The 24,112-nt window shown below is 50.9% G+C and overlaps 1 protein-coding gene across 1 annotated transcript; it reads right to left on the bottom strand.

Moving 5' to 3' along the window:
- Nucleotides 1–1,252: 1,252 nt before the first annotated feature.
- Nucleotides 1,253–24,112, bottom strand: TGFB3 (transforming growth factor beta 3). The gene is made up of 7 exons (XM_059689682.1): nt 22,430–24,112; nt 14,090–14,253; nt 13,713–13,842; nt 9,089–9,196; nt 6,675–6,846; nt 4,217–4,370; nt 1,253–3,065 (listed from the first exon to the last, which is right to left on the bottom strand). Exons 1-7 carry the CDS (start codon nt 22,767–22,769, stop codon nt 2,907–2,909), a joined length of 1,227 nt encoding a protein of 408 aa, XP_059545665.1. The 5' UTR covers nt 22,770–24,112; the 3' UTR covers nt 1,253–2,906.

The following is a 24,112-nucleotide window of genomic DNA, read 5'->3' as shown; positions in this document are numbered from 1 at the left end:
GGTGTAGTAGTAAACCAGACAGATATGATCCCCCTCCAACAGCAGTGTCCCTCCTCCCCCTCCCCCAAAGCAAGCGTATAGTTTGCAGATGGACAGACAATGGCTCAAACTTCTGTAGTGCCTGTAAGTGACGCGCCCTCGGGAGGTTGGACGCCAGACCCCTGCCCGTATTCCTATTGCTGACTAAGATCAGAGTAGAGCTTCGACATAAAAGGAACATGTGGAAACCCAGTGTGTGCTGCTTTCTTTGGGATACTTCAGGAAACACATCTCGTTGCCTTGGTGCATTAGGGTGAACCACAGCCCAATGCTTCAGTGATGTCCGTGGGGTTGGATAATAAGGAAAGTTTATTGTAGGACCGCAGAGATTATTTCCCTCTTATTTAAGCCTCAATGCGTTGTAAGGACCAACAATGTCAGGTATAATCCACTGCGTCTCAACATGGAGTTTTTAGGCAGCATGGACCCTACCCCAGGCCTAAAGACATCTCAGGAGTTGCAGCCTGAAATTGTACATTTTAAATAAACACTTGGGTCATTCTCACACCCACTGAAGTTGGAGAATGACAGCCATAGGTGAGTAGACTGAAAGTTGGGATAGCAGTGGCTACGGCCAAAGGGCTGGGCGTGTTACACCCCCTCTGGCTCCACTGGCTCCTGTGGGTAAGGCGGAACACAGTCCACCTGCCGGGGTTGTAGGGCAGGGACACGGGGCGGGGGGGCGGGGGGACACTGAGTACCATGGGAGTAAATAATGCCACATGGATTGGAGGCTGGGCGAGAAGCCCTTAGCATTGGCTGGGCATGGACAACGCAGGGAAAGGGTCCTGCTGTGCAAACTCAGGAGCTCAACCTGGGAGAACTCCAGAAGGAGCACGGGGCGCTCACACCAACATCGTCCACATCCTTCGACCTGAGAAATTCAGCCTAGGATAGACTTTGATTTCACCCGTGGCAAAGCGATTTCCACAGAGGAGCACGTGCCTCGCTCCTGCAGAAGGCTGCTTTGGGTGGACATCGGTACCAGGGTGGACTCTGCGCGGCCCTGGGATCTGTGACCCACGGAGAGCTCCTGAATTGTGCTTTTCTCGCCCCCTCCCATCCCCCAGTCCCTGGCAAGAGGCCCAGGTCTGAGAAGGGGCCCTGCTAGCTCTTCCTCGGCTTCCTCTGACGGCAGACGTGGCCACTTATTCTCAGGCCATTTGCCACAGGCAGTGTCTCTAACGCCACTGATTTGGACGCTGAGATGAGATTTTTTTCTTTTAAATATATTTTATTGATTTTTTACAGAGAGGAAGGGAGAGGTATAGAGAGTTAGAAACATCGATGAGAGAGAAACATTGATCAGCTGCCTCCTGCACACTCCCTACTGGGTACATGCCCTTGATTGGAATCGAACCTGGGACCCTTGAGTCCGAAGGCCGACACTCTATTCACTGAGCCAAACCGTTTAGGGGCGAGATGAGATTTTCAAAACAGATGATGTTGGTCACTTACAGTGAATGTACAAAAAAACACATTTCCTTATGCACGGTCCACCCCAAGTGCTTTTGCCCACAGTTAAATGGAGGTCAGATTTATACAGTGTACTTTATGCAAGTCTGAGCCACTTCCTCTGTGTGTCTGAGACTAATACACACTGAAGAAAACGGAACACAAGAGTGCGGTCTTCTCAGACGGCAGGAGGCAGCGCCGTAAGCCACGTCCAGGCTGATCACGCTAATCAATGTATTCGATCAACATTTGCGATTCTCTGCCCCAGATTCCCGGTACCTCTGATTAGCAGGTATGGACAGGAAATTAAGAAAATGGTAACTAAGGACATTTATCGAGTCAGACTTACACCTTAGAATAAGGATTTTACTGTTCTAAAAACAATCTTCCAGAAGATGAAATGATCCAAGATTCCCCCAAAATATTTATTTATACAAAGATTTCGAGATTAATATTCGTATTTGTCTTTATACCTCAGTCTACGTGTCTGGGGCCGAGTCATTGTGTGGTACACGTGTGACTTCCCCGCGTGCCCCACACGTAGCACCTGCTTCCAGGAACACCAGATGAACAGACGGTCTTAGGGGAGAGGGAAGCCCATGATACCCCAAAGGCTGCACACACCCCAAATTCAGATATGTGTACCCTGACCTGGAAAGTGTCTATGTCCAAGGGGAAATACCACCGAAGAAGAAGGCGAGAGGAGGGACCCAGAGGGGAGACAGGAGAAGGGTTACTTCGCACCTTCTGCTTCTAAGTTCAATGTACCCAGAGGGCCCGTGGAGTTGACGGCCCGGGAACTACATTACCTGGCCGTTTTCCCTGTTATGACCCTTGACGCTGATTGATGTCCAGAGGACGGTTTGCAAAACTAACAGATTCGTCCTTCATCCCAGGTCGAATGAGAGACAACACTGGGACCATGTTTTGGTAACCTGTCTGAAGAAAAATGCTTGCCGTGTATAACGTGATCCAGATTCCCTAGAGCCGACATGGGGCAGCGATGAGCAAACCTAACCTCGGTCAGACGTGTCTTCCGGTCTGGCCCTGTCCCGGCCACTCTCTGCCTTTCCTCCTCCCTGTCTCCCCAACCCCATTGCCACACCACTTGTCAACTTGCCATCCCCTCTTCCTCTGTCCCCACCACCTGCCTACATCACAGAAACAGCTGTGTGTTCTGGAGTTTGGCCTTCCCCTAACCAGACCCACACCTCCTTTACCACAGTGATTCTCAGAGCCAACAAGAAAGAAATGTCCGGAAGGGAGCCCCCGTCTCGGCCATTTGCCCGACGCCGCAGGTTGTGGGCTCTAGGCCTCCGGGTGAGGTCTGTTGCTTTTGTGTTTCCCAAGGAGCAGGCCGGCCGGCCGGCCGTGGCAGTTCTCTCTCCGCTCCCTCGGCTGCCGGCGGGGCCTCAGCTGCACTTGCAGGACTTCACCACCATGTTAGAGAGATGCTCCACCTTGGCGGTCCTCCCGACGTAGTACAGGATGGTCAAGGGCTCCATGTCCTGGGGCACGCAGCAAGGCGCGGCCGAGGCTTCGGGGTTCAAGGTGGTGTACATGCCCAGCACCTGGGGAGGACACATCGCTTAGCAGTGGTTCTCAACCTTCTGGCCCTTTAGATACAGTTCCTCCTGTGGTGACCCCACCATAAAATTATTTTCGTTGCTACTTCATCACTGTCATGTTGCTACTGTTATGAATCGTCATGTAAATAGCTGATACGCAGGAAGGTCTTAGGCGACTCCTGTGAAAGGGTCGTTCGACCGCCGAAGGGGTCGCGACCCACAGGTTGAGAACCGCTGGCTTAGAGGCTGGAAAGCCAGGCCTCAGGCCTGAGACCCTCCACGCCCTCTAGGGCTGCTCCAGGGACTGAGCACGTGGTCCACACCTTGGACACACGCTCAGCTGGCGTGGGTGACCTGTCCTGTTTGTCCACAGAGCAGGAATGGAGAGCATCCACACCTGTTTGCTAACAGTTTCAGCATATTCACAGCTATGGGGGACTTCACACCGGTCTTGGAATTCTCTCTCTGTTAAGAAAACACTCCTATATTGGTCTTCCCAGTTCTAATTGGCCACTTTGGTGAGCAATGTACTTCGCAAAACATCGCCATTTGGTAATTGCCAGAGTGCGGGGCCCCAGACAAGATGTCGTAACAATGAGCTGTAAGGAAAGTGCCTTGTGAATTCCTGCCCTGGTTTTATTCCCCTCACCCCCCCCCCCGCCCACCGGGAAAGATGAGCTGGGTTCAGGGTCATGGACTCCCCTCTCTCTCCCCTTTTCTTCCTGTTGTTTCATTTGGCTGCATCTGCATGCTTTACATCATCTTTCAAAATAACTGTTCTACAGTCAGGAGGCTGGAATTACCAGAGTTCTCCAAGCGGCGGTGGAAGCCATTCTGCCCATATCACCTGCCAGCCATGCGCACACATCTCCAACATACAGGGTGGATGGAGCGAATTCATTTCAGAACAATGCAAAAGCTTTAGACAGAGAGGTTGAAAAATCTGGCCGAAACTGTAAGTAAGTAGGAAGGGCAGAATGTGCCCAGGTAGAGCTGGGCCAGGTGCCAACATCAAAACCTTCACTGAAGGGATTTTACTGGCTCCAGCTCATCGCTCCCTCACTCAGCAATCAGTCCTTCACGCATCATTTTTAAACAGGTGGCCTGGTGGATGGAGCCCCAGTACTCCCTGGGGCCTGAGCCCCGCTCCGTACCTTGCTGTGGGTTGTGTCTGAACTGAGGAGGTATGGGCAAGGGCCTGAGCAGAAGTTGGCGTAGTAGCCCTTAGGTTCGTGGACCCATTTCCAGCCCAGATCCTGGCGGAAGTCGATGTAGAGAGGGCGCACACAGCAGTTCTCTTCCACATTGCTGCAACACAAAACACATTCCAGAAACCCAACTTAAAAGCAAGCCGCTGACATGGACAACCTCACAAGCGGCCCTCATCTCTGCACTCGGAGTCCTTCCTGGCCATCGTCAGACCGGGTCTAATCCATGGAGCCCCAGGTTCAAGTGCATGGAGCTGTAGAGGCTATAACGGAGTTTTCTGCTAAAGACCCTGGTCCCAAGCACATACCAAGCAGATGTAGATGATGAATAAGAGCAAAAAGAAAAGGGGGGCCCTGCTCCCATTTACTTTATGAATCAAAGCAGAGACAGAAATCGCTCCACAGAAAACCAAACACTGAATGTTATTAGCCAACTCAGCTTACTGGAGGCTGATTTTATTACCTTCCTCTGTGCATCAGCCAGAAATGAACTCTAAGCTCACGCAGCTTATGTACTGTGGTAGAAGACTGCTTAGACTAAATCTCAAGGCTGTCGAATCAAAATGAGGCATGTCCTTCTGTTATCAGACTCACAATTCCTAGGTCACCCCGAATGTGATCATCAAGACACTTCAGTTCTGTTGCCTGCAGAGACCCATTGGGCAGGACCTCCTGTCAGGTGGGAGCTAGTCTTCCTTCAGTATCTGCTGAGACCTGGGACTTGCTACTTCCAAGGCCAAAATCTGGCTTCTTTTGGGACCTAGGGGTGAATGGTGGCAGACATTCTTTATTATCTTTTCATCCCTAACCCCCTTCTCTTGCTGCTTCCCATGACAGAGTCTAGAACACCAGATACTCGTTTTCCTGGCCTCCCTTGCAGATGTAACGCAGCAATGACCAGACGTAAGGAGAAGCATGCAGGAGATGAGGGCAAATTCTGGCAAAACAATATTTGATTCGATGTAAAAGTCACAGATGGAAGAAGAATGCTGCTAGCTCTGCCTCTTCCCCTTTTCATCTTCAGCACAGACAAGCTACCTGGAGCTCCAGCAGACACTGTGACCATAAACAAGAGCATGAAAAGCAAGGCAACACATTAAACGTGGCAGACTGAAGAGAGAGGGAAAGCCTGTGTCCCCAGTGGCATAATTAAGCAGCCAGCCCAACCCTGAGCCTGCTGCTGCAGGCTGCTGATGAACAAGAAATCCTGTGTGGTTTAGGCCACAGTTACTTGCAGCCAAGAGCACCCATTCCTAACTGATTACACGCCACATAGAACAAATCTACACACCAGCCTGCAGACGGTTGGAGGCAACCACATTGCCTCTCTTACCCCTTCTAGTCCCCAAGCTCAACATCCCTCATTCATTTGACTGTTCCTCATAAGACATGGTTTTAGAGCTAAAAAATTTCCCAAGTCATTCTCCCCGACTCCATCCAGGCACCCTCCTCTCCAGCCAGACTGACCCATTCATGCTCCTTCCTTTACTAGAAGTGCCTCCTCCTCCCATGTCTCCACCCACACTCGTCCTCCAAGGCTCGGATTCCACGCCCTCTGAAGCCTCTCCTGCATCCGTAGATGAACTCCAAATTCTTAAAGCATTTACCCTTCAGACCTTCTCACGAATGTGGTCATTTCTGCCTTCTACTGACTGCTGTGCACGCTTTCGCAGCCCCTCCGTTACAAACGAGAAGGAGCGAAACTACTCCTAAATAAGACAAGCTCTGTTTGTCTTCACTGAGGCTACTGAACAACATCTGAATTACTTCATTAATTTCTCAGATTGCCTGACACAAATGGAGACTGCCCTGTTTGCCCTCATCCTGTAGCTCCTTGGACCCTTCAGAGGGAACTGAGCACTTCTTTCATGGAAATTCCTGCAAGCATCGCCCACAGGCAAAAACATCCTACAAGTACTCTAACACATGAGAACCATTGCCCGACCAGCATAGTTCAGTGGCTGAGCATCAACCTCTGAACCAGGAGGTCACAGTTTGATTCCTAGTCAGGGCACATGCCCAGGTTGCGGGCTCCATCCCCAGTGTAGGGCGTGCAGGAGCCAGCCAATCAATGATTCTCTCTCATCATCGATGTTTCTCTCTCTCTCTCCCTCTTCCTTCCTCTCTGACATCAATAAAAACATTAAAAAAAAAAAAAAAAACATGAGAACCTTGGAGAGGCTTCAGCCCACGCTCTCCTCCTGGTACTTCATCCAGGGCCTCACAGAGCTGGGCTGCAGAGAACTGGGGGGGGGGGGGGGGGGGGCTCCCAGAGAAACAGAAAGGTTTGTAAATCTTTCCTGAAGACGTTTGTGAATAGCCTCAGGGACCCTCCGTTGAATACCAGTAGGTACCCGTGCAGGTGGCCTCAGGAGCTCACGGATCCCGAGCGGCCCAGGCTCACCTAAAGCAGTAATTGGTGTCCAGGGCCCGCTTCTTCCTCTGACCGCCCTGGCCAGGGCTGTCCAGCCGGTGTGGGGGGATCATCATGAGGATTAGATGCGGGTTGTGGTTGTCCTTCTGCTTCTTGAGGCGTCCCAGGTCTCCACGGCCGTGATCGTCCTCACTGTCCACACCTACAGGAGGGAAGGAAGGCGACAATCTCCTGTGTAAGGAAGGCAGAGTGGAGGCCGCCTTCTCACGCCATCCCATCCCTCCCAGAAGGAGGGGCAGTGTGGTCTGGGAGGAAGGGAAAGACTCGATGGGGGAACTGCTATCAGAACAACCCACAAGACAGCCCTGGTCGGACCTCTCATGCCGCCTGTGTGCGTACACCTGAACAGATGTCGAACCTCAGAGGGAAGGCAGGGAGGGTGGGTGGGAAGAGATCAACCAATGAACTTGTATGCATATATGCATAATCCATGGACACAGACAATGGGGTGGTGAGGACCGGGGTGGGGCTGGAGGTGGGGGGATGGGAGCAGGCTGGAAGAGGTCAATGGGGGGCCGGGGTGGCAGCAAGGGTGAGCTATGTAATACTTTCAACAATAAAGATTTTTTTAAAAAGGCAGCGAGCCTTTCCTGAGATGCTCCTGGACCCGTGAAACATCTGTCACTGAGCAGCTACCTAACATTTCTTTGGGCTGTTCGTTTAGATTCTGGGACTTGGACTCTTGTGGGTGTGAGTTCCCTTTTATGATCTGAATTGGTCAAGATACCCAGAAGTCCCTGCTGTAATTTAAGGTGTCACAATTGTAAGACATCTTGAATAGAAGGCAGAGGAATGAGACTGAATCATCGTTCCCATTCAAATGTTTTCACTTTAAAACTCAGAAGAGCTAAGGAAACGCGCAGTAATCAGCTTAGCAAACAGACTCTGGGAAGAAAACCTGCTATTTCATCTGAAAAGGAAAAGAATGGAGACTGGATTGGAAAGCGTCTCAACTGAAAGGACGTCTAGATTGTGACAGACAGCTGCCAGCTATGGCCCATCTCCACCCAGGACGGGACCCAGGAGGTTAATTTACATGTAACTGGAAGGACTTGAACCTCACGCAGGGGCACCTGGGCCGTGAGATAAACAAGAGGCCGGGGTTTCCAAATTCCTTTCCTGATGATCTTTATGAGCAAAACCGAAGTGGCAGGATTTCGTCCTGACCTGGCCTGTCGGTACAGACGGCAAAGATCTGAGCTCAGAGGTTCTGTCATTAGGATGTCAAATGCTTGGCTTAAAAAATAAAAAAGGCTCCGAAATAGAGCCCCTGACAGGCAAAGGGACTGCCCCGGGCAGGCAGCCAACAGGCCCGCACCGTTTTCCAGACAGGCCTTGGACCTCAGGCTTTGACGTGGTTGCTTTGACCTTGAGGAACCACCTGGCCTCAGGTGTGCCTCATTACCCAGAATGGGACATGGAAGGGAAATCCAGAGATGGTCTAGGTCAGTGGTCGGCAAACCATGGCCTGCGAGCCACATGCGGCTCTTTGGCCCCTTGAGTGTGGCTCTTCCACAAAATACCACGTGCGGGCGCGCGTACAGTGCGATTGAAACTTCGTGGCCCATGCGCAGAAGTCGGTTTTCAGCCTGGGCGAGTCTATTTTGAAGAAGTGGCGTTAGAAGAAGTGGGGGTATGTTCGCTGGGGTCGACCCCTCAGACTGAGGACGTTTTTAGCAAAGGTCAGCTTAGGAGTACCCTAATTAAGTTAATAACAATGTACCTACCTATATAGTTTCAGTTTAAAAAATTTGGCTCTCAAAAGAAATTTCAATCGTTGTACTGTTGATATTTGGCTCTGTTGACTAATGAGTTTGCCAACCACTGGGCTAGGTTGAATGCCTTAGAAACACACTGGAAAACCTGAAATGACTCTCAACTTTTTCACCATCTCATCACAAACACCCGGAGCCCTGAAGCCATCATTCAAACCCAGGTGCCGCCCAGGCAAGGATCAGGGGGGCTCTGTAACACCCGGCAGGCTCGGTAGTCAGGACACCTCAGTTCACAGCCACCAAAGTCCATTGCTTTTAGGGAAGCGGGAGCCGACTATTACTGTTGAGTATTCCTGACACTGTGTTATACACTTGTCATCTCAGTTAATTTACATAGCAACCCTGGGAAAGAGGTCCTTGCACCCCCATTTTACTGACTGAGCGCAGAGCGGTGGTACCAATTACCTTCACGATTTCACTGCTCTGACCAACCCAACAGTGTCTTCCAAATGCTAATGTGTGCTCTACGTCTAGAAACTGACAGTCACGCTCATTGTTTTGGGGGCAAAGCAGAATGACTCGAGTACAGAGAGTGGCCATCTCTGCGAGGGAGCCCGGTCCCTCTGCCTGGGGTCTGGGAGGGGACTCCTGTCCTGTGCACTCTGTTACCTTTGAACTTGATTTCCAACACCTCGTGGACGTTTTCCAGGATGTCTCCATTGGGCTGAAAGGTGTGACACGGACAGTGAATGCTGATTTCCAGACCTAAGTTGGACTCTGCAAAATAAGACACGGAGTGGGTGAGAAAAGCACTTTGTGTGATCGAGACGTGGACGCCCCGCCCATGCACCGGAGGGCCGGGCCTCTGCTGCCACAGACAGAAGTGGGCTGTCCTGAGGGGCACAGGAGACAGAAAGTGATGCCAAAGCCAGTGCAGACCTTCCCCCTCATGCTGCCACACCCCATGGATTTCTGGAGGCGTAACTAGTGGGGTTCAGGAAGGAGAATTTCAATAGTCATCTATGTTTAAAAGATGGTATTAGGAAAAAATTGTCACATGCCCAAAAAATGAGGAGCGCCCAGTGGTGTGGCTCAGTGGTTGAGTGTTGACCTATGAACCAGGAGGTCATGGTTCAATTCCCGGTCAGGGCACATGCCTGGGTTGTGGGCTCAATCCCCAATGGGAGGCGTGCAGGAGGCAGCCGATCAGTGATTCTCTCTCATCGATGTTTCTGTCTCTCTCCCTCTCCCTTCCTCTCTAAAAGCAATTAACACATTAAAAAAAAAAAAAAAGAGCAGGAAGGAAGATAAAAAAAGTCACACCCTCTAGGACTCAGTGGTTCTCAACCTTGGCAGCATATTAGAATCACCTGGAAGTCTTTTTAAAATCCTGATTTCTGGGCCTCATCCTCCAGAAATTCTGTTTCTTTGTTACTAATGTTGTGGCCTCACCCCATAACAAAGAAACAGAATTTCCGGAGGATGAGGCCCAGAAATCAGGATTTTAAAAAGATTCCCAGGTGATTCTAATGTGCAGCCAAGGTTGAGAACCACTGCTTTAGGTGCTTGTTGGGAGAGGAGGTACTCGAGCTAAGGATGAAGGGAAGAGGCAGAGGGGCTGGGAGAGTCCAGGGAAAGGGGAAACCTGAAGAACTCTGGGACTGAGAGGCAGTGATTCCAAAGGCCCCAAACTCAAAGGGCCACAGATGGGAGGAAGGTGGTCGAGTCTGGGCTGTAGGATTAAGTCAGGAGCATGCCCGAGCAAGGTCGGTGGCAAACACGCAGCAGAATCCATCTGAGTGGAGGCTGCCAGCATGTCTGCCAGGGCTGGGATTGTAGACATAAAGAGGTAGATCCCAGGGGAGATAAAATGAAAGTTACAGTTGGCTATATTTCCCTTAAGGAACAGAGCACGAGCAGGTAAAGGTTCCTCGGAGATTTCTTCCGGAACCTTGTTCAGCTGCATAGGGAAGTCTGACAGAAAGCAAACAGCGCGTGGAGGCAGCTGTGAACCCAGAGCTGGGCCAGAGGAGGCTGCGGAGGGCCATGGCCAAGGGTCAGATGGCATGAGCCGGAGAGAACAAGCCCAAGGAAGCGTGAGGTGCCGGGTTTGATGACTGATGTTCTGGTGTAAGAGGGCCAGCTCTGGCCCTTTCTCCTATGAGTTCTGGGATCAAGTGTTTTGGTAACTGAAATTGGGGAAGCAAGGAAACGAGTACAAAAGGTTGAGTGAAGTAGAAGAAAAATAAGTGAAAAAATTGAACTGAATCCAGTAGTTTTGTGCAGGGAAACCAGGTTGGGTTTGGTCTCATGTCAGTTCTGGTGGGTAAGACAAGGAGAGACTTTCTATTGATCTGGAAGCAGCAGTGGTCGGGTACGGGAGGGAGGTTAAAGGTGTGGACTCTTCCTGGTTTAAGGCAGCTGAAGGAAGGCGCCGGAGCAGCTGAAATGGGCTACATGAAACAGTGGACTCCTGCTACCCCGAAGGGTTGAAGGTAGGCCCGGAGAGACCTGGAGCGGACAAGTTCTATGATTCTGTGAGTTGGAAAATCAAGGTGCAGACAGATGTGCTGGGGAGAGTCAGGGTTCGGGTGCAGGTGTGAGATGATGGCCTGGCTAGGTCTGTCTAGGCAGAGAGCTCAGAGCGATGACAATAATCACCAGCATCCCTTGACTCCCTGTCAAGCACGCTCTGAGACCTCCATGCTGTGTCTGGATCTTTATGATAATCCTACAAAGTGGGAACTGTTATTATCCTCGTTATACAGATCTGAGGACACGGAGGCCTGGGGAAATTTAATGGCTTATCCAAGGAACTTGGCCAGTAAGTGGTAGAGCCAAGATTCAAACCCAGGCAGCCTGATGCCAGAGCTACACTCCTGTCAGAGACAAAGAGAGAAAAGAGGGGCCGACACAGAGCACCAAGGAAGACGCCCACACACTCACTGAGATGCAAAATGGTTGTTTTCCCAGTGTCCACCCTTCCTGGGCCAGGATGCTGGGCGTGCTCCCTGCCCCGCCTGCTGGGGGAGGCGTGGCTCTGCCCATGGAGGAAATGCAGGTGGGGTGGAGCAATAGCTCAGGGGTATGAGAGGCTGGGACCCCAACCCTGGAGAAAGCTCCAGCCTGCTCTGAAACCCAGAAGGCAGCCTGGGAATCTGGCACATAGTAGGCTGTCAGGTGCTTGATAAATGAATGCAACACCAGATGTGTGACTCCGTTTCCTCAATAGTCCACGCCACCAACTGCTCCATTCGCTGCCTTGTTTGGGGCCACAAACTCTGAAGAGGCTCATGAGCTCTGCAGAAGGAAAAGGTCTGTGCACGATCCCCCTGTGCAGGGGGCAGGCAGCATCTGCTGAGAGGGAACGGAAGGTTCCACTGAAGAACTAACCTCAGAATTGGCAGCAGTGGGGATGGTGGGTGGGGGACCCATAGATTCTATTACGAAATTATCTTTTTGATGTCTCCAGAAGGATGGAAATCATTCTCAATGCAAACTGCTCATTGAGTTCCGCAGCTGTGAAAATAAGAACTCCTTCAGGGCGTCAAAGAAATCCAGGTGGAGCTGATCAAAATCAGGCAGGGAAGCTAAGGGATTCGTTTCCCTGGCCTCTCTCTGCAGCCACGTCGGGCTCCAGGCAGAGTGCTGTCTGAGTCAGAATTCCCAACAGTGCTGCTGTCAGCAGATCCACGTGGTCCTGGTGCTCGGGAAGAGAGATAGGACAGATTCCTGGTCCCTTGGAGCTGAGGCAGGGCCTCCAGCCCACAGTCTGCCAGCTCAGCCACCGGGTAATGTCCCTTAGGTGGGGACCTGCAAACTCAGATGCCCACAGGGCCCAGGCAGGTTCTGGAAGTGAGCAAAGCAAGCTGGCAACTCATGCTAAGTAGAGACTTCCAGCCTCACTCCTGGGGGACACTGGGGAATGGTGGGGCCTGTGGTGACATGCAGGGAAGGAACCATTGCCTTATTTTCCAGGTGAGGGAACTGAGTGGGCGAGACGTTTGGGACATGTAAAATTCGAACAGCTCTACTTGGATGGCTACCAGGCCTTTCAAACTTAATGGGCCAAAATAGAACCTTCCTCAAACGTGCTCTTCTCCCCGTCTTCCTATTTCAATAAGTGTTAGTTCAGTCCCAAAATATCAGAAATCACCTAGACTCCTCCTCTGTCCTCATACCCCACACACAATTGGCTTCTCCTCCAAAATATAGAATAAATCCACACCACCTCCATACCCCCTGCTACTGCCCTGGCCGAAGTGCCTCTTGCTCTCATCCAGGCTGCTATAAGGCCCTACCTGGCATTCCTGCTTTTCCCTTGACCTCATGGCAACCAGAGGGGTATGTAAAACAAATCACCTCACCCCATATCCCCAGCCCTACTTATAACCCTCCTAGGATAACTCATCACACTTGGAATAAGTACTTAAACCTAACCATAGCCTGACAGGTCCATATGGCCCCAGCTACCTCTCTGACCCCCAGCTCACTCAGCTCCAGCCATGCCAGTCTGTCTGCTGCCACTAGAACAAATCAAGCTTGTTCTCACCCCGGGGCCTGGGCCTTGCTGTTTCCTTTGCTTAGAGCAGCGGTTCTCAATCTGTGAGTCCCGACCCCTTTGGGGGTCGAACGACCCTTTCACAGGGGTCGCCTAAATACATCCTGCATATCAGATATTTACATTACGATTCATAACAGTAGCAAAATTACAGTTATGAAGTAGCAACGAAAATAATTTTATGGTTGGGGGTCACCACAACATGAGGAACTGTATTAAAGGGTCGCGGCATTAGGAAGGTTGAGAACCACTGGCTTAGAGCATCCTTTATCCTGACTTGCACAGGCTGGTTCCTTCTCCTCACTCAGATCTCAGGGCACAAATTCCCTCTTCTTAGAGACCCTCCCAGAGCATCTTATGGGTGCTCGGACCCCACCCAGTCATTGTCACATTGCCCACTCTCTGTTCTTCATGGTACTTATCACTAACTGAGATTCTTCCTTGTCAATATGTTTAGTTGTGTATTACGTGTCTCTCCCACCAGAACAAAGGCCCCATAAGATCTGGGATCTCGCCTGTCTTGTTCACTGCTGCATCCAGGACCCGGTGCAGAGTGAGCAGCTAATAAATACTAGGTGAGTGAATGAAGGAAGGACACACAGGGAGTCAGTGGCAAAGCTAGGCCTTAAACCCAGATCTGTGACTCCCCGAGTCCTGTCTTCCTCCCTGTTTCATGAAGGATAAAAGGACCCCAGGCTCCTTTCAAAATGCTTATTCTCAGAGTCAACCTACCTCTCCGAGAGAGCCATTCACGCACAGTGTCAGTGACGTCGAAAGACAGCCACTCGGCGGTGCCCCGCGTGGGCAGGTTCTTGCCACCGATATAGCGTTGTTTGGCGATGTGCTCATCTTTACGGAGTATCTGCAGGACAGAGAAAGGGTTAGGAATCCGAGGCCTGGACAGAGGCCCACGAGCTATGTCACAGTGCAGGACAGGTGAGGGGAGCAAGAGGAAACGAAGTTTCTGAATGCTGCTTTGAGCACCTTAGTTAACTCCCAGTCCTCCTCGCGACACACAGAAATGAAGGCTCAGAGAGGCAGGATTCCCACCCAGGTCTGCCCAGCTGGGTTTCCCACCAGGTTGGCCTCTGCTCTGGGAGGGGGCTCACCTGGAAGAGCTCGATCCTCTGCTCATTGCGCTTGGAGTTAGGGTTGGGCACCCTCAAGACCCGGAATTCTGCTCGGAACAGGTTGGTTCCATTTTTCTCCACTGAAGACACATTGAAGCGGAAAACCTTCGAGGTGATTCCTTTGGGGCAGACAGCCAACTCATCTAGGAGACAAAGCAGCGGGGAGGCACAGCATGAGTGAGCCCCACGGGAGCAGTGGGGTACCAGCAGACACTTGCCAAGGGGCCAAGTCCACCTGTGACCTTTCTGCAGGCTTGAGGCCTCAGACCTACCATAAACGTGGAGATAGGAAGAAGATCCTTGGTGGGCCTGGAATCACACACAGACCAGAGAGAGGAGCAGAGAGACCCCAGAGCCCCAAGACTTGGCCGGAAGGCAGGCCAGTCAACTGTCATCACCCTCCTCCCATTGCCTTAACATCTTCTCCAGCAGGCTCTCCAGCCTGCTCTTCCTACTCTTTCAGAAAATATGGATTCTCAAGAGATCTCAGTTGTCCCTCCTAGTAGTTTAATCATCTCATAGCCAGTGGGTTCATTCATTCACGTGTTTGTTCATTCATTTATTTTATTATTTTTTAAATATATTTTTATTTATTTCAGAGAGGAAGGGAGAGAGAAATAAAACATCAATTGATGAGAGAGAATCATTAATTGGCTGCCTTCTGCACGCCCCACACTGGGGGATCAAGCTGGCAACCAAGGCATGTGCCCTGACCAGGGATCGAACCATGACCTCCTGGTTCATAGGTTAATGCTCAACTGCTAAGCCACAGTGGCCAGGCTGTTCTTCATTTATTGAGCATGTGTTGAACAAATACTACATACCAAGAACAGTGCTAACACCGGACGCAAAAAATGAACAGACATGGCTCCTGCCTTCAAGGAGCTTAATATACAGGGGAGATCTTAGTACATGGGCCCCAAGTAACAGGACCAGAGGGAAAGTGTTGAGGGCTTGCGGACAAGCCCAGGAGTTGCTGCAAAGAGATCAGAGGAAGAAGAAGAAAAAAAAAGATCAGAAGAGGGAGAAAGCAGAGAGCACTTCATGGAAGAGGAGATATTTGAGCTGGGTCCTGCAGGAGGAAAGAGCTGGAGGATGGAGAGGAAAGAAATTTCACAGGTAAGGTCTGCTGGAAACAAAGGCAGGACGGGGAGGAAATGCAGGTGAGTAAGAGTGACCCCAAGCAGCCACGCTGAAGGAAATGAGATCCAGTTAAGACAGTAGATTGGGGGCCACATGCAGGGAGGCTGAAATATCAGACCGAGGGGTTGGATTTTATCGCATTAACAGTAGGGAGACATGGAAAGTGTCAGAGCAGTTCAGCGACATAATCCACAGCAGGTTTCAAACCGAATGAAGCAACATTGGTCTGGCAAAGAGCCCACATCTCATGCCTGGCAGACCCACAGGTGTTTAGATGTTTCTTCAGACCAAGCTGGTCCATCACCATGGCTCCTTTCTAGGAGTTTCTTTCCTTGACTGTCCCTGCTATACCAGCCTCCGTCACCCCACGGCCTCTTCATCCCTGCCCGCAAGACGAAAGGCAGCAAATGCTCTTCCCCACCCCCGAGAGCCAGATAAAAGGAAGATCTTATCTTTTCTCCTGTACACTTGACAACCTCAAGGTCTGAGCAGCATTAACACCCAGAGAAAAACTTTCTACACAAATGGTAACAGAACTTGAAACTCAAGCTCAGAGACCCAGATTCCGCACATAATGGACATGACTGGAATGAGCTCATAATCACCCGAGGGGTGGTTTAGGAAGTCACGACAAGGCAGGCAGGATCAGAGGCCTGGAAACAAGCAAATGCGCTACTGATCTTTAGGAAAGGATGAGTGAGCGTTTCTGGAAACTGCCATCTGGTGGGCCTGACACTGGTTCTTAGGAAATTAATGGAACAGATGTTAGAAAAACAAATGTGTGAATGCCGGCTAATGAAGCCCTGATTAATAACTGGCTTTGAAAGAACAAATCCTGCCAAGTATTCCCTGAACCATTGCAGATAGAACCCAAAAGAGGACTCATGATGGCAATTTAAATTTTAGGTTTGCAAGTTGATAGCCCTCCAGACATGGAGAAGCTACTTGGACGGGTAACCTTCTTGAGTACTGACATCCTTGGCTCTGGAGGGAGCTGTCATCAACATGACTTCAGTTATAATAGTACCTCCAGTAACTGTCGAAGGAGGGAGAAAAGGATGTGTCAATGCAATGTGTGCGTTGCTGTAGAAAGGGAAAGGGGAACAGAAAAATGGCACATGCCAGTGAGGAGTCCAGACAACGGGCAGCCAGGAGATGGGGGAGCAAGGGGCTGAGAGAGTCTTCAAGACACCCCAGTGAGACCATCCCTCCTTGGTTTCTTCCAGCCCATCAATTAGATACCTCTTCCCTAAGAAGGACTGACTCCTCTTGGTGGGAATGTCAAGGAGCTTTCGAGGAGGTAAGCAGGGTCTCTATTTTTTATCACTGGGACCTACAGATTTCTAACAGATCAGATGTTAGGGCAGTGGTTCTCAACCTTCTGGCCCTTTAAATACAGTTCCTCCTGTTGTGACCCAACCGTAAAATTATTTTCGTAGCTACTTCATAACTGTAATGTTGCTACTGTTATGAATCATAATGTAAATAGCTGATATGCAGGATGGTCTTAGGCGACCCCTATGAAAGGGGTCGCGACCCACAGGTTGAGAACTGCTGTGTTAGGGGGTCGTCTCCCTTCAGATAAAGAAACGGATGTCCAGAGGGGTCTTGGCCAGGGTCACAAGGGAGCAAATTGACACTAATAAGCAAAGCTCAGGCACAATTGTTATTGATGTAAAAAGACCTTCCTAGGAGAGAAAAGAAAATGTGATCATCTTCTTGACAATTAAATTCACTGAATAGTAATGACGTTTAAATCATTTGTGGAAGAAGTCAGAGTGTAAATAAGTAACCAAAATGTAATAGCACAACCTTACATTGCATAGAACTTGTATTAACTCAGTTGACCCTCTAACACTCCTTGAGGAAAATGAGAATAAGTAAAATTTACCATTTTACAAATGAGAAAGGGGAGCATCAGGAACGTTAAATGACTTCCGCAAAGTCACTCAGCCAATAGATGGCAGAGGTGGGATTTGAACCAGGTCTTCTGATATCTTTTATTGAAGCGGAGACTCTGGAAGTCTCCTGAGAGGTCATGTAGTAGAGAGATGGTTTCACCAACAAAATGGGGCAGGATTCCATGAAATGGGTCTATGAATGCCAACCTGTGCTTCAGATACGAGCCAATTCCCAGTCAGCTTTGTGGCTTACCCCCTGCTTCTGCAGAACACTAGTATTCCTGAGAGCTGGACCAGAGGCCTGACCTTTACAAATTAAATCATGACCAACTTTTTCCATTACGCACAAAATATATAGATTGATGGCTGCCGTTTTCTCTTTTGAGGGGAAAACAAGCAAAAAGATATTTATGGGAGTATTCATGGAAAACCCTGGAAACAGCTGACCATGGTTTTAGGCCATGCCATTCGAAATGTTTGCAGACACCTGGGCTCATAGTTGTGCCTTTGCTTGTATACATCATTTCTGTAAGGAAAATTACTGCTGGTTCCAGTGATGGGACTACATATATCAGTGTGGCCGAGCTTCTTTATCCCGGCTGTACGTTATAATCACCTGGAGGTCTTTTAAAACAGATGCTGCCTGGACCCACTCCCCAGTACAGATTCTCACTACATTGGAGCGTGGGTGGGTCCAGAGTTTGCTTGCTTTTTTTTTTTTTTTTTTTAAGATTTCCAGATGATTCTAATGTGTAGCCAGGGTTGAGAACCACAGTTTATAGTGCTTTGCAAAGGGTGCCATGGCTTCCAGATGTTCTGGAAGTTTGAGAAACCGCAGCTTTAATGGTTTAACCTTTCAATGGATTAACCTTTAAATGTATTAGACATGTTGTTTGGCCAATGCATCATTTTTAAAAAAAAATTTTGAATTAGAAGACTATAAGCATTTTAAGCTAATGTTAAAAGTTGGGAAAGTTTACGGAAAGATACAGATTTTCTGCTGTTCTGGGACATGTTCTAGTCAAGCTGGACTATAGTCCTAACCGCAAAACTCAGCCCAAACTGAGCAGTGGGTACCCCTTTTTAATGGGGCATGTGCCCTCCAGGCCCCACCCCCACCCCCCACCTACCCACCCACCTTCCCTATACTCTCTAGTCTCTCCATGACCTGAGACCAGGTTCCTGTGCAGTTTGCCATGGTGCTTGGGCTGTGGCTTTTCTGCTGGATCGTTTGCATTAGCCGCCCAGCCTCTGTGGGCACTCATATTTGCAGCCCCTTTAAGGGAAGGTTGTGCCCTAGCTCACTGAGTCTTCGGCTTCAGGGAGTTTAGGAAGCAATAGGAAGCTTGGAAATACAGAATCCCCAGAGATTCTGACTCTGTAATGGTGGGATGGGGCCTGGGAACCCAGTCTTCCCACTCACCTATCCTCTGGACACATTGGGACAAACACTGACTTGGTGTGGGGAGAAGAGCATTGGCCGTAGAACACACGAGTTCTCTTGATATGTCTTTTAATTTTCAGAATGAACACAATCTAAATGTAGCAGCCAGGAAAAAAGAAAGGCAAAAATATCAAGTTTTCTCAGGGACTCTGGGTTTGCTAGTTGCCTTAGCACCGCCCTTTGATGAAAATACGAGTCTCCCTCCAGACACAGGTAATTACAAGCCAGGAGATAAAATGACACCACACTGGGGATATCTTGATAACACGGGTAACAAAGGAACTGAAAAAGCTAAGTCTTCCCCACCGGTGGGTCAGAGAAAGCCTCAACCCACTTCCTACAGCAAAATCCTGGAGAATTATAAAAGGGATTACCCTCTTGCCTTCCTCTCTGGCGGAGACTATGTTGAATCATCCCAGATGTAACCATAAAAATTGTTTCAGCTAAAAAGGACTTTAGAGATTATCTCTGACTGTACAGATGAAGAAACTGAGGCTCAGGGAGGTGACTTGACTAGTTTCAATGTGGTATACTTGTACAGTCTGGAGCAGCCGTGGGCAAACTACGGCCCGCGGGCCAGATCCGGCCCGTTTGAAATGAATAAAACTAAAACAAAAAAAAAGACCATACCCTTTTATGTAATGATGTTTACTTTGAATTTATATTAGTTCACACAAACACTCCATCCATGCTTTTGTTCCGGCCCTCCGGTCCAGTTTAAGAACCCATTGTGGCCCTCGAGTCAAAAAGTTTGCCCACCCCTGGTCTGGGGGCAGATTGCAGAGCAATGAGCTGAGTGCCTTCTTTCTTAGCTCTGCCTTATTTTACGGCCAAGAGATTCACATTGCTACAAACTTTCCCCCAGTTCAGCGAAAGTTTTTTTGTTTTTTAATATTGTTTATTGATTTCAGAGAGGAAGGGAGAGAGAGAGAGAAACATCAATGATGAGAGAGAATCATTAACTGGCTGCCTCCTGCACGTCCCCCCCCCCCCCCCCCCCGCCACTAGGGATTGAGCCTGCAACCTGGAGAATGTGCCCCAATCTGGAATCGAACCTTGACCACCTGGTTCATATGTCAACACTCAACCACTGAGCCACATTGGCAGGGCAAAGGGTTTTTCTTTATCTAATGAAGAGTCTCAGGCAGACTGGGTTACTCCCCTCCTGCTTGGTCCAGCATGTGATTCATTCGTGGTGTTCATCAAAATTCTATTGGAGCCTAAAGGTTAAAGGTAGGACTTACAAATGTGTATTCTGCACATTTGCATTAGTGCTTAATAGCGCGCCTTCTGCAGGCACAAGGACTCGGTTAGGGTCCCTGATCTTTTGGGGCAAATTACTTAACTGATGCAGTCCCTTCATCTCTCACCTCGGTGCCCTTTCTCCTGCACCACAGGAAATGATTCCTTCCTGCTCTCAGCTCTCCAGGCATTTCTGCACCTTGCCCCAACTCCTCCTGGCGCGTCCCTCCCAGTGCCTGCTCACTGGTAAGGGAGGGGCTGAGAGTGACAAAATGTGGACAGGAGTGCGGTCTCATCCCCTCTCAGCAGGGGCTCTGGCACTGAGACCCTGTGAGTGCCCTACCACAGACCAGCACCACCCCTGCCACCTTCTTCAGTTCAGGACAGGCTTCCCTCACCCTAAGCCTCTGATGATGGCTCTCTGCTCCGGCTCAGCATCTGTTGGGTGTGTGCCTCTGCCCACTGCCTTCTTTATAAGCAGCGTGCCTTGTGTGTCTGCCTCTCCAGGGCTGGCTCAGCACCTGACCAGCTGCAGGGCGGGCCCAGGCTGTGTCTGCTCAGCCTCTGTCACCTCCAGCAGCTGCAGAGAGTCTAGGCCTGCTTCCTGTTTGCACCTGCAAGCCTCCTTGGCATTGCCTGTGTCCCACTGGGCCCTGCCCATCCCCACGACATCCTGCGTAGCATCCTGCTCATTGTGCCAGGGTTTTTGCTCCCTGCCTGACCATGGCTCCCTGGCCCCAGGGCCACCCCTGGCCTGCTAGTTTCAGGGCCCTAGTGCTGCGGCTTGGAGCTGCCTAGCCCTGCCCTGGCTTTTCCCGCTATTTGTGCCCTGAGTCTGCACAAAATGGAGGTCCACTGGCACCCGGGTGCCCTTGCATCTCTCTGGCCCATTCATTCTCAGCTGGGGATTCCAGGCTGGCTGGGCCCTGGTGACTCATAAGCCCTCCTCCCTGGGACTCCTCCTCCTGACCTGGATCATTAGGGTCCCGGTCCTTCCCTCTTGTCCTGGGCTCTCCTCAGACCGCTCCTGCTGGCCAAGGCTTCCACCCTCCTCAACGACCAGGGCCGCTCTCTCCTGCCTTCATAGGTGCCCAGGGGGTGGAGGCCTAGCCATGCAGCGACTGGTGCCCCCGGAACCGTGAACCCCTGGCAGACCCTGAGTCAGTCCACCCTAGAGGGCCCTGGGCAGGGAGCGCTAGTTCTGCCTTGCCCTATAGCCTCCGCCCCACACAGTAGCCACATCCGAAGGCAGGGCGCTCCAGGCAGCCACAGGACACAGGAGTGGGAACCCCTCCCCAGTAACCACAGGCTCCCACTGGGGCCTTTTGCAGTTTCAGCCAGAGCTGGTCCACCCATCAGCCGCTGACTCCTCTTCCTTCTCTCTGGCCAGGTTCCTTTCAACCCCTGCAATTTCCCGCTGCTGCTGACCATCCTCACCCAGTGTGCTCCATCCCACCTTCCAGCCCCCACTCGGGGCACTGCCCACCTCCCAGGTGAGCCAGGGCTGAGGTAGTCAGGGTGGCGAGGACACCTGCTGGTAGGAAAAGCAAACAGAGCTGCTCCCAGAGTCCCTGGCTCACATTCCTCCTTCCTGGGCTGTCAGTTTCTCAACATCTGCCAAATCTCTCTCTCTCATGTTGAAGTTTTTAAAAATCCCCGTTCAATAAACACACATGACTTCCACACGTGTACAAACACACAGATGTCTCACCCAGAAGCCTCCCAGCTCCTCAGCACAGACGGGAGCCTCCGGGGAGGACACACTCCCAGACACACGTCCCCTCTGCACCCACAGCCACACCTCCCACCCACTCTTCCCGTGACACGCAGACACAAAAGGGCCGCCAGCAACCATCTACACGTGAGAGCCACAACCCTGCCTTCCCATGTCCACAGGCCTAGAAGGCACCCATTTTGAGCGCATGCATTTATCTACTGTACAAATCCAGACTGTACATTGCCCTAAAGCACTTGTCCATGTGGACAGAGGTGTGTACCCCTCCCCCACGCCCACAGCTCATGTGGGTCACGTGTGTGGAAGAGACTGAAGGATCCAGACAGCAAGAAGATGCCTCTTGCCTGGGCTTCAAAAGCGTGACATACATTAATTTGTAGCTCTTCTTCCCCAAAACTGGAAAAAACTGAACTGGAGACGTGTCAGAGTGAGTTGTGAAAAGCAGGGAGAAGACGGGGTCTCCAGAGTCTTGGAACTGTAGGGCTTGAGAGAGCGCGCGGCCCTGCCCCTTATGACACCTATATGCCTACCGTTACCGGCCCGCTCGCATGTGCGACAGAGCACATATGTTAACAGGATGACACAATGCGATTCCAAATTAAAATCAGTCAAGGATGGGATGTGAGTTCAGCAAGCTGCTCAACTCCAGGACTCCCCGTCTCCCAGAAGTGCCCGGGTCTTACCAGAATGGCTCTGTCTCTCTCCCCACCCACCTCCCCAGCCCCAGCTGCGCATCCCACCCCCTGCGCCTTGGTGTGGGTGGACCAGGGGACCCTGCTGTGTGGCCACCGCCAGGCCCCCTCGGTGGGACTCCCTGCTCCAGAGCAGACACCCCAGTGAGAATTTGGACTTACTGTGTTCCGCCAGCCCGGGGATCATGTCGAATTTATGGATTTCTTTGGCATAGTACTCCCACTCGGTGTTTTCCTGAGCGCAGCCGTCCTCCCTCTCCTCCAGCAGATCCCTGGTGCTGTTGTACAGGGCCAGGATCTGGTAGGGGACGTGGGTCATCACCGATGGCTCTGGGGGACTCGTGAGCCGGAGTTTGCTCAAGATCTGTCCCCTAATGGCTTCCACTCTCTTCTTCCTGATGTGGCTGAAGTCCAAGGTGGTGCAAGTGGACAGAGAAAGGCTGACCGTGGCAAAGTTCAGCAGGGCCAGGACCACCAGAGCCCTTTGCGAGTGCATCTTCATGTGCGAGCCGGGGAGAGAGGCCAGGGCGGCTGTGAGGCCTGGTGAGGAGGAGACCCCAGCAGGCGTGCAGAAGGAGGGAGGAAAACCAGGCAGCCTCCCTAGATCCCGAAGACTGAGGCTTGGCAAGAAGGTGCATGAACTCACTGCACTGCGAGAGCTTCAGGACTTCCAGGAAGCGCTGGCAACCCTGAGCACGAAGAAGCCGACTGTGTGCCTTACAGCTCTTGGTTTCTTCTCCATGTGTCTAAACAGGTTCTGCTGGGCTCGGACTCCCAGCAAGCCAGGTGGAGGGCAAGCAGAGGGCTGGGAGGGGTAGCGAGGCAGCTGGGAGTAAGAAGGGAGCTGGAGTTTTTCCTTAGGTAAAAATAAATAGAGCGGATATCTGATATTGCCAAAGGCTGCTTGGCGATGGAGAGAAAGTGGGGTTTTTTTAAGGAAGGAGCAGAAGGACCATGGCTTGGGTCCCAAAATCAAAATATTTGCCTTGTCCCGAAGAAAAATAAGGAAAGAGAATGAAAAAGAAAAGAAAAAAATGTTAATAATAATAATAAAAAAAAAGTCAGATCACCAGTGAGTAGGTGGGGAGAGGCAGGGCTGGGCTGCTGATGGCCCGGCTAAAGGTGAGGGCAGCGGAGGACACACTTGTCTCCCAGGCACACCATTCATGCTTTCTCTTAGGGTGCACGTCCTCGGGGCTTTCTAACTGACTTTGTTCACGCTGCCTCTTGTCTTCACTGGCTGGGATGTGGGGTTGTGTGCAATTGGAAGGCAGTGAGGACAGGCCCCTGGAAAGCAGCCCCAATAATCCACTTGGACGCCCAGGGGTCACCAGCACCTCGGCTTGTCTTCTCCCTCAGCCATTGCTTCTGTTCCCTCCTTCTCTTTAAAAAAATAAAAAGGAGAAGAAAAATAAAATAGAAGCCAGCTCACTGCACGCCTGCTCCGGAAAGCTGTTATTCCTTCTTTCTCAGGCTGCTTTTCCTAGCTCTCGCCTCCCTCGCTCATTCCCTCGGACTTGGCTTTCGTCTTCCCTCCCTTTCTCTCCCTCCTGCTTCTCCCTCTCCCTCTCGCTCCTCTCCCTCTCTCTCACACACATGCACACACACTGCTTTCTCTATTTCTCTCTGCTGAAATTTTATACCTCCCTCCGATGACGTCTCTGGTCCGGGGTGGGGGAGGGAGGGACCAGCGCACGCAGCCTCTTTTGCGGCCCGATCTTAATGTTTTAAACAGGCACAGGAAAAGCCGAGCCCATTTGAAAAATACTTTGCGAGTCCTCTCGTTCGTTCGACGTGGTAACTGAACTTTTTTCCCTCTCCCCTTGGAGTCACTCCTGCTTGCTA

Source organism: Myotis daubentonii, chromosome 1 (assembly GCF_963259705.1).
Source record: "Myotis daubentonii chromosome 1, mMyoDau2.1, whole genome shotgun sequence".
NCBI lineage: Eukaryota > Metazoa > Chordata > Mammalia > Chiroptera > Vespertilionidae > Myotis > Myotis daubentonii.
The sequence above is the reverse complement of the archived record's forward strand: the minus strand, read 5'-3'. Positions and strand labels throughout refer to the sequence as shown.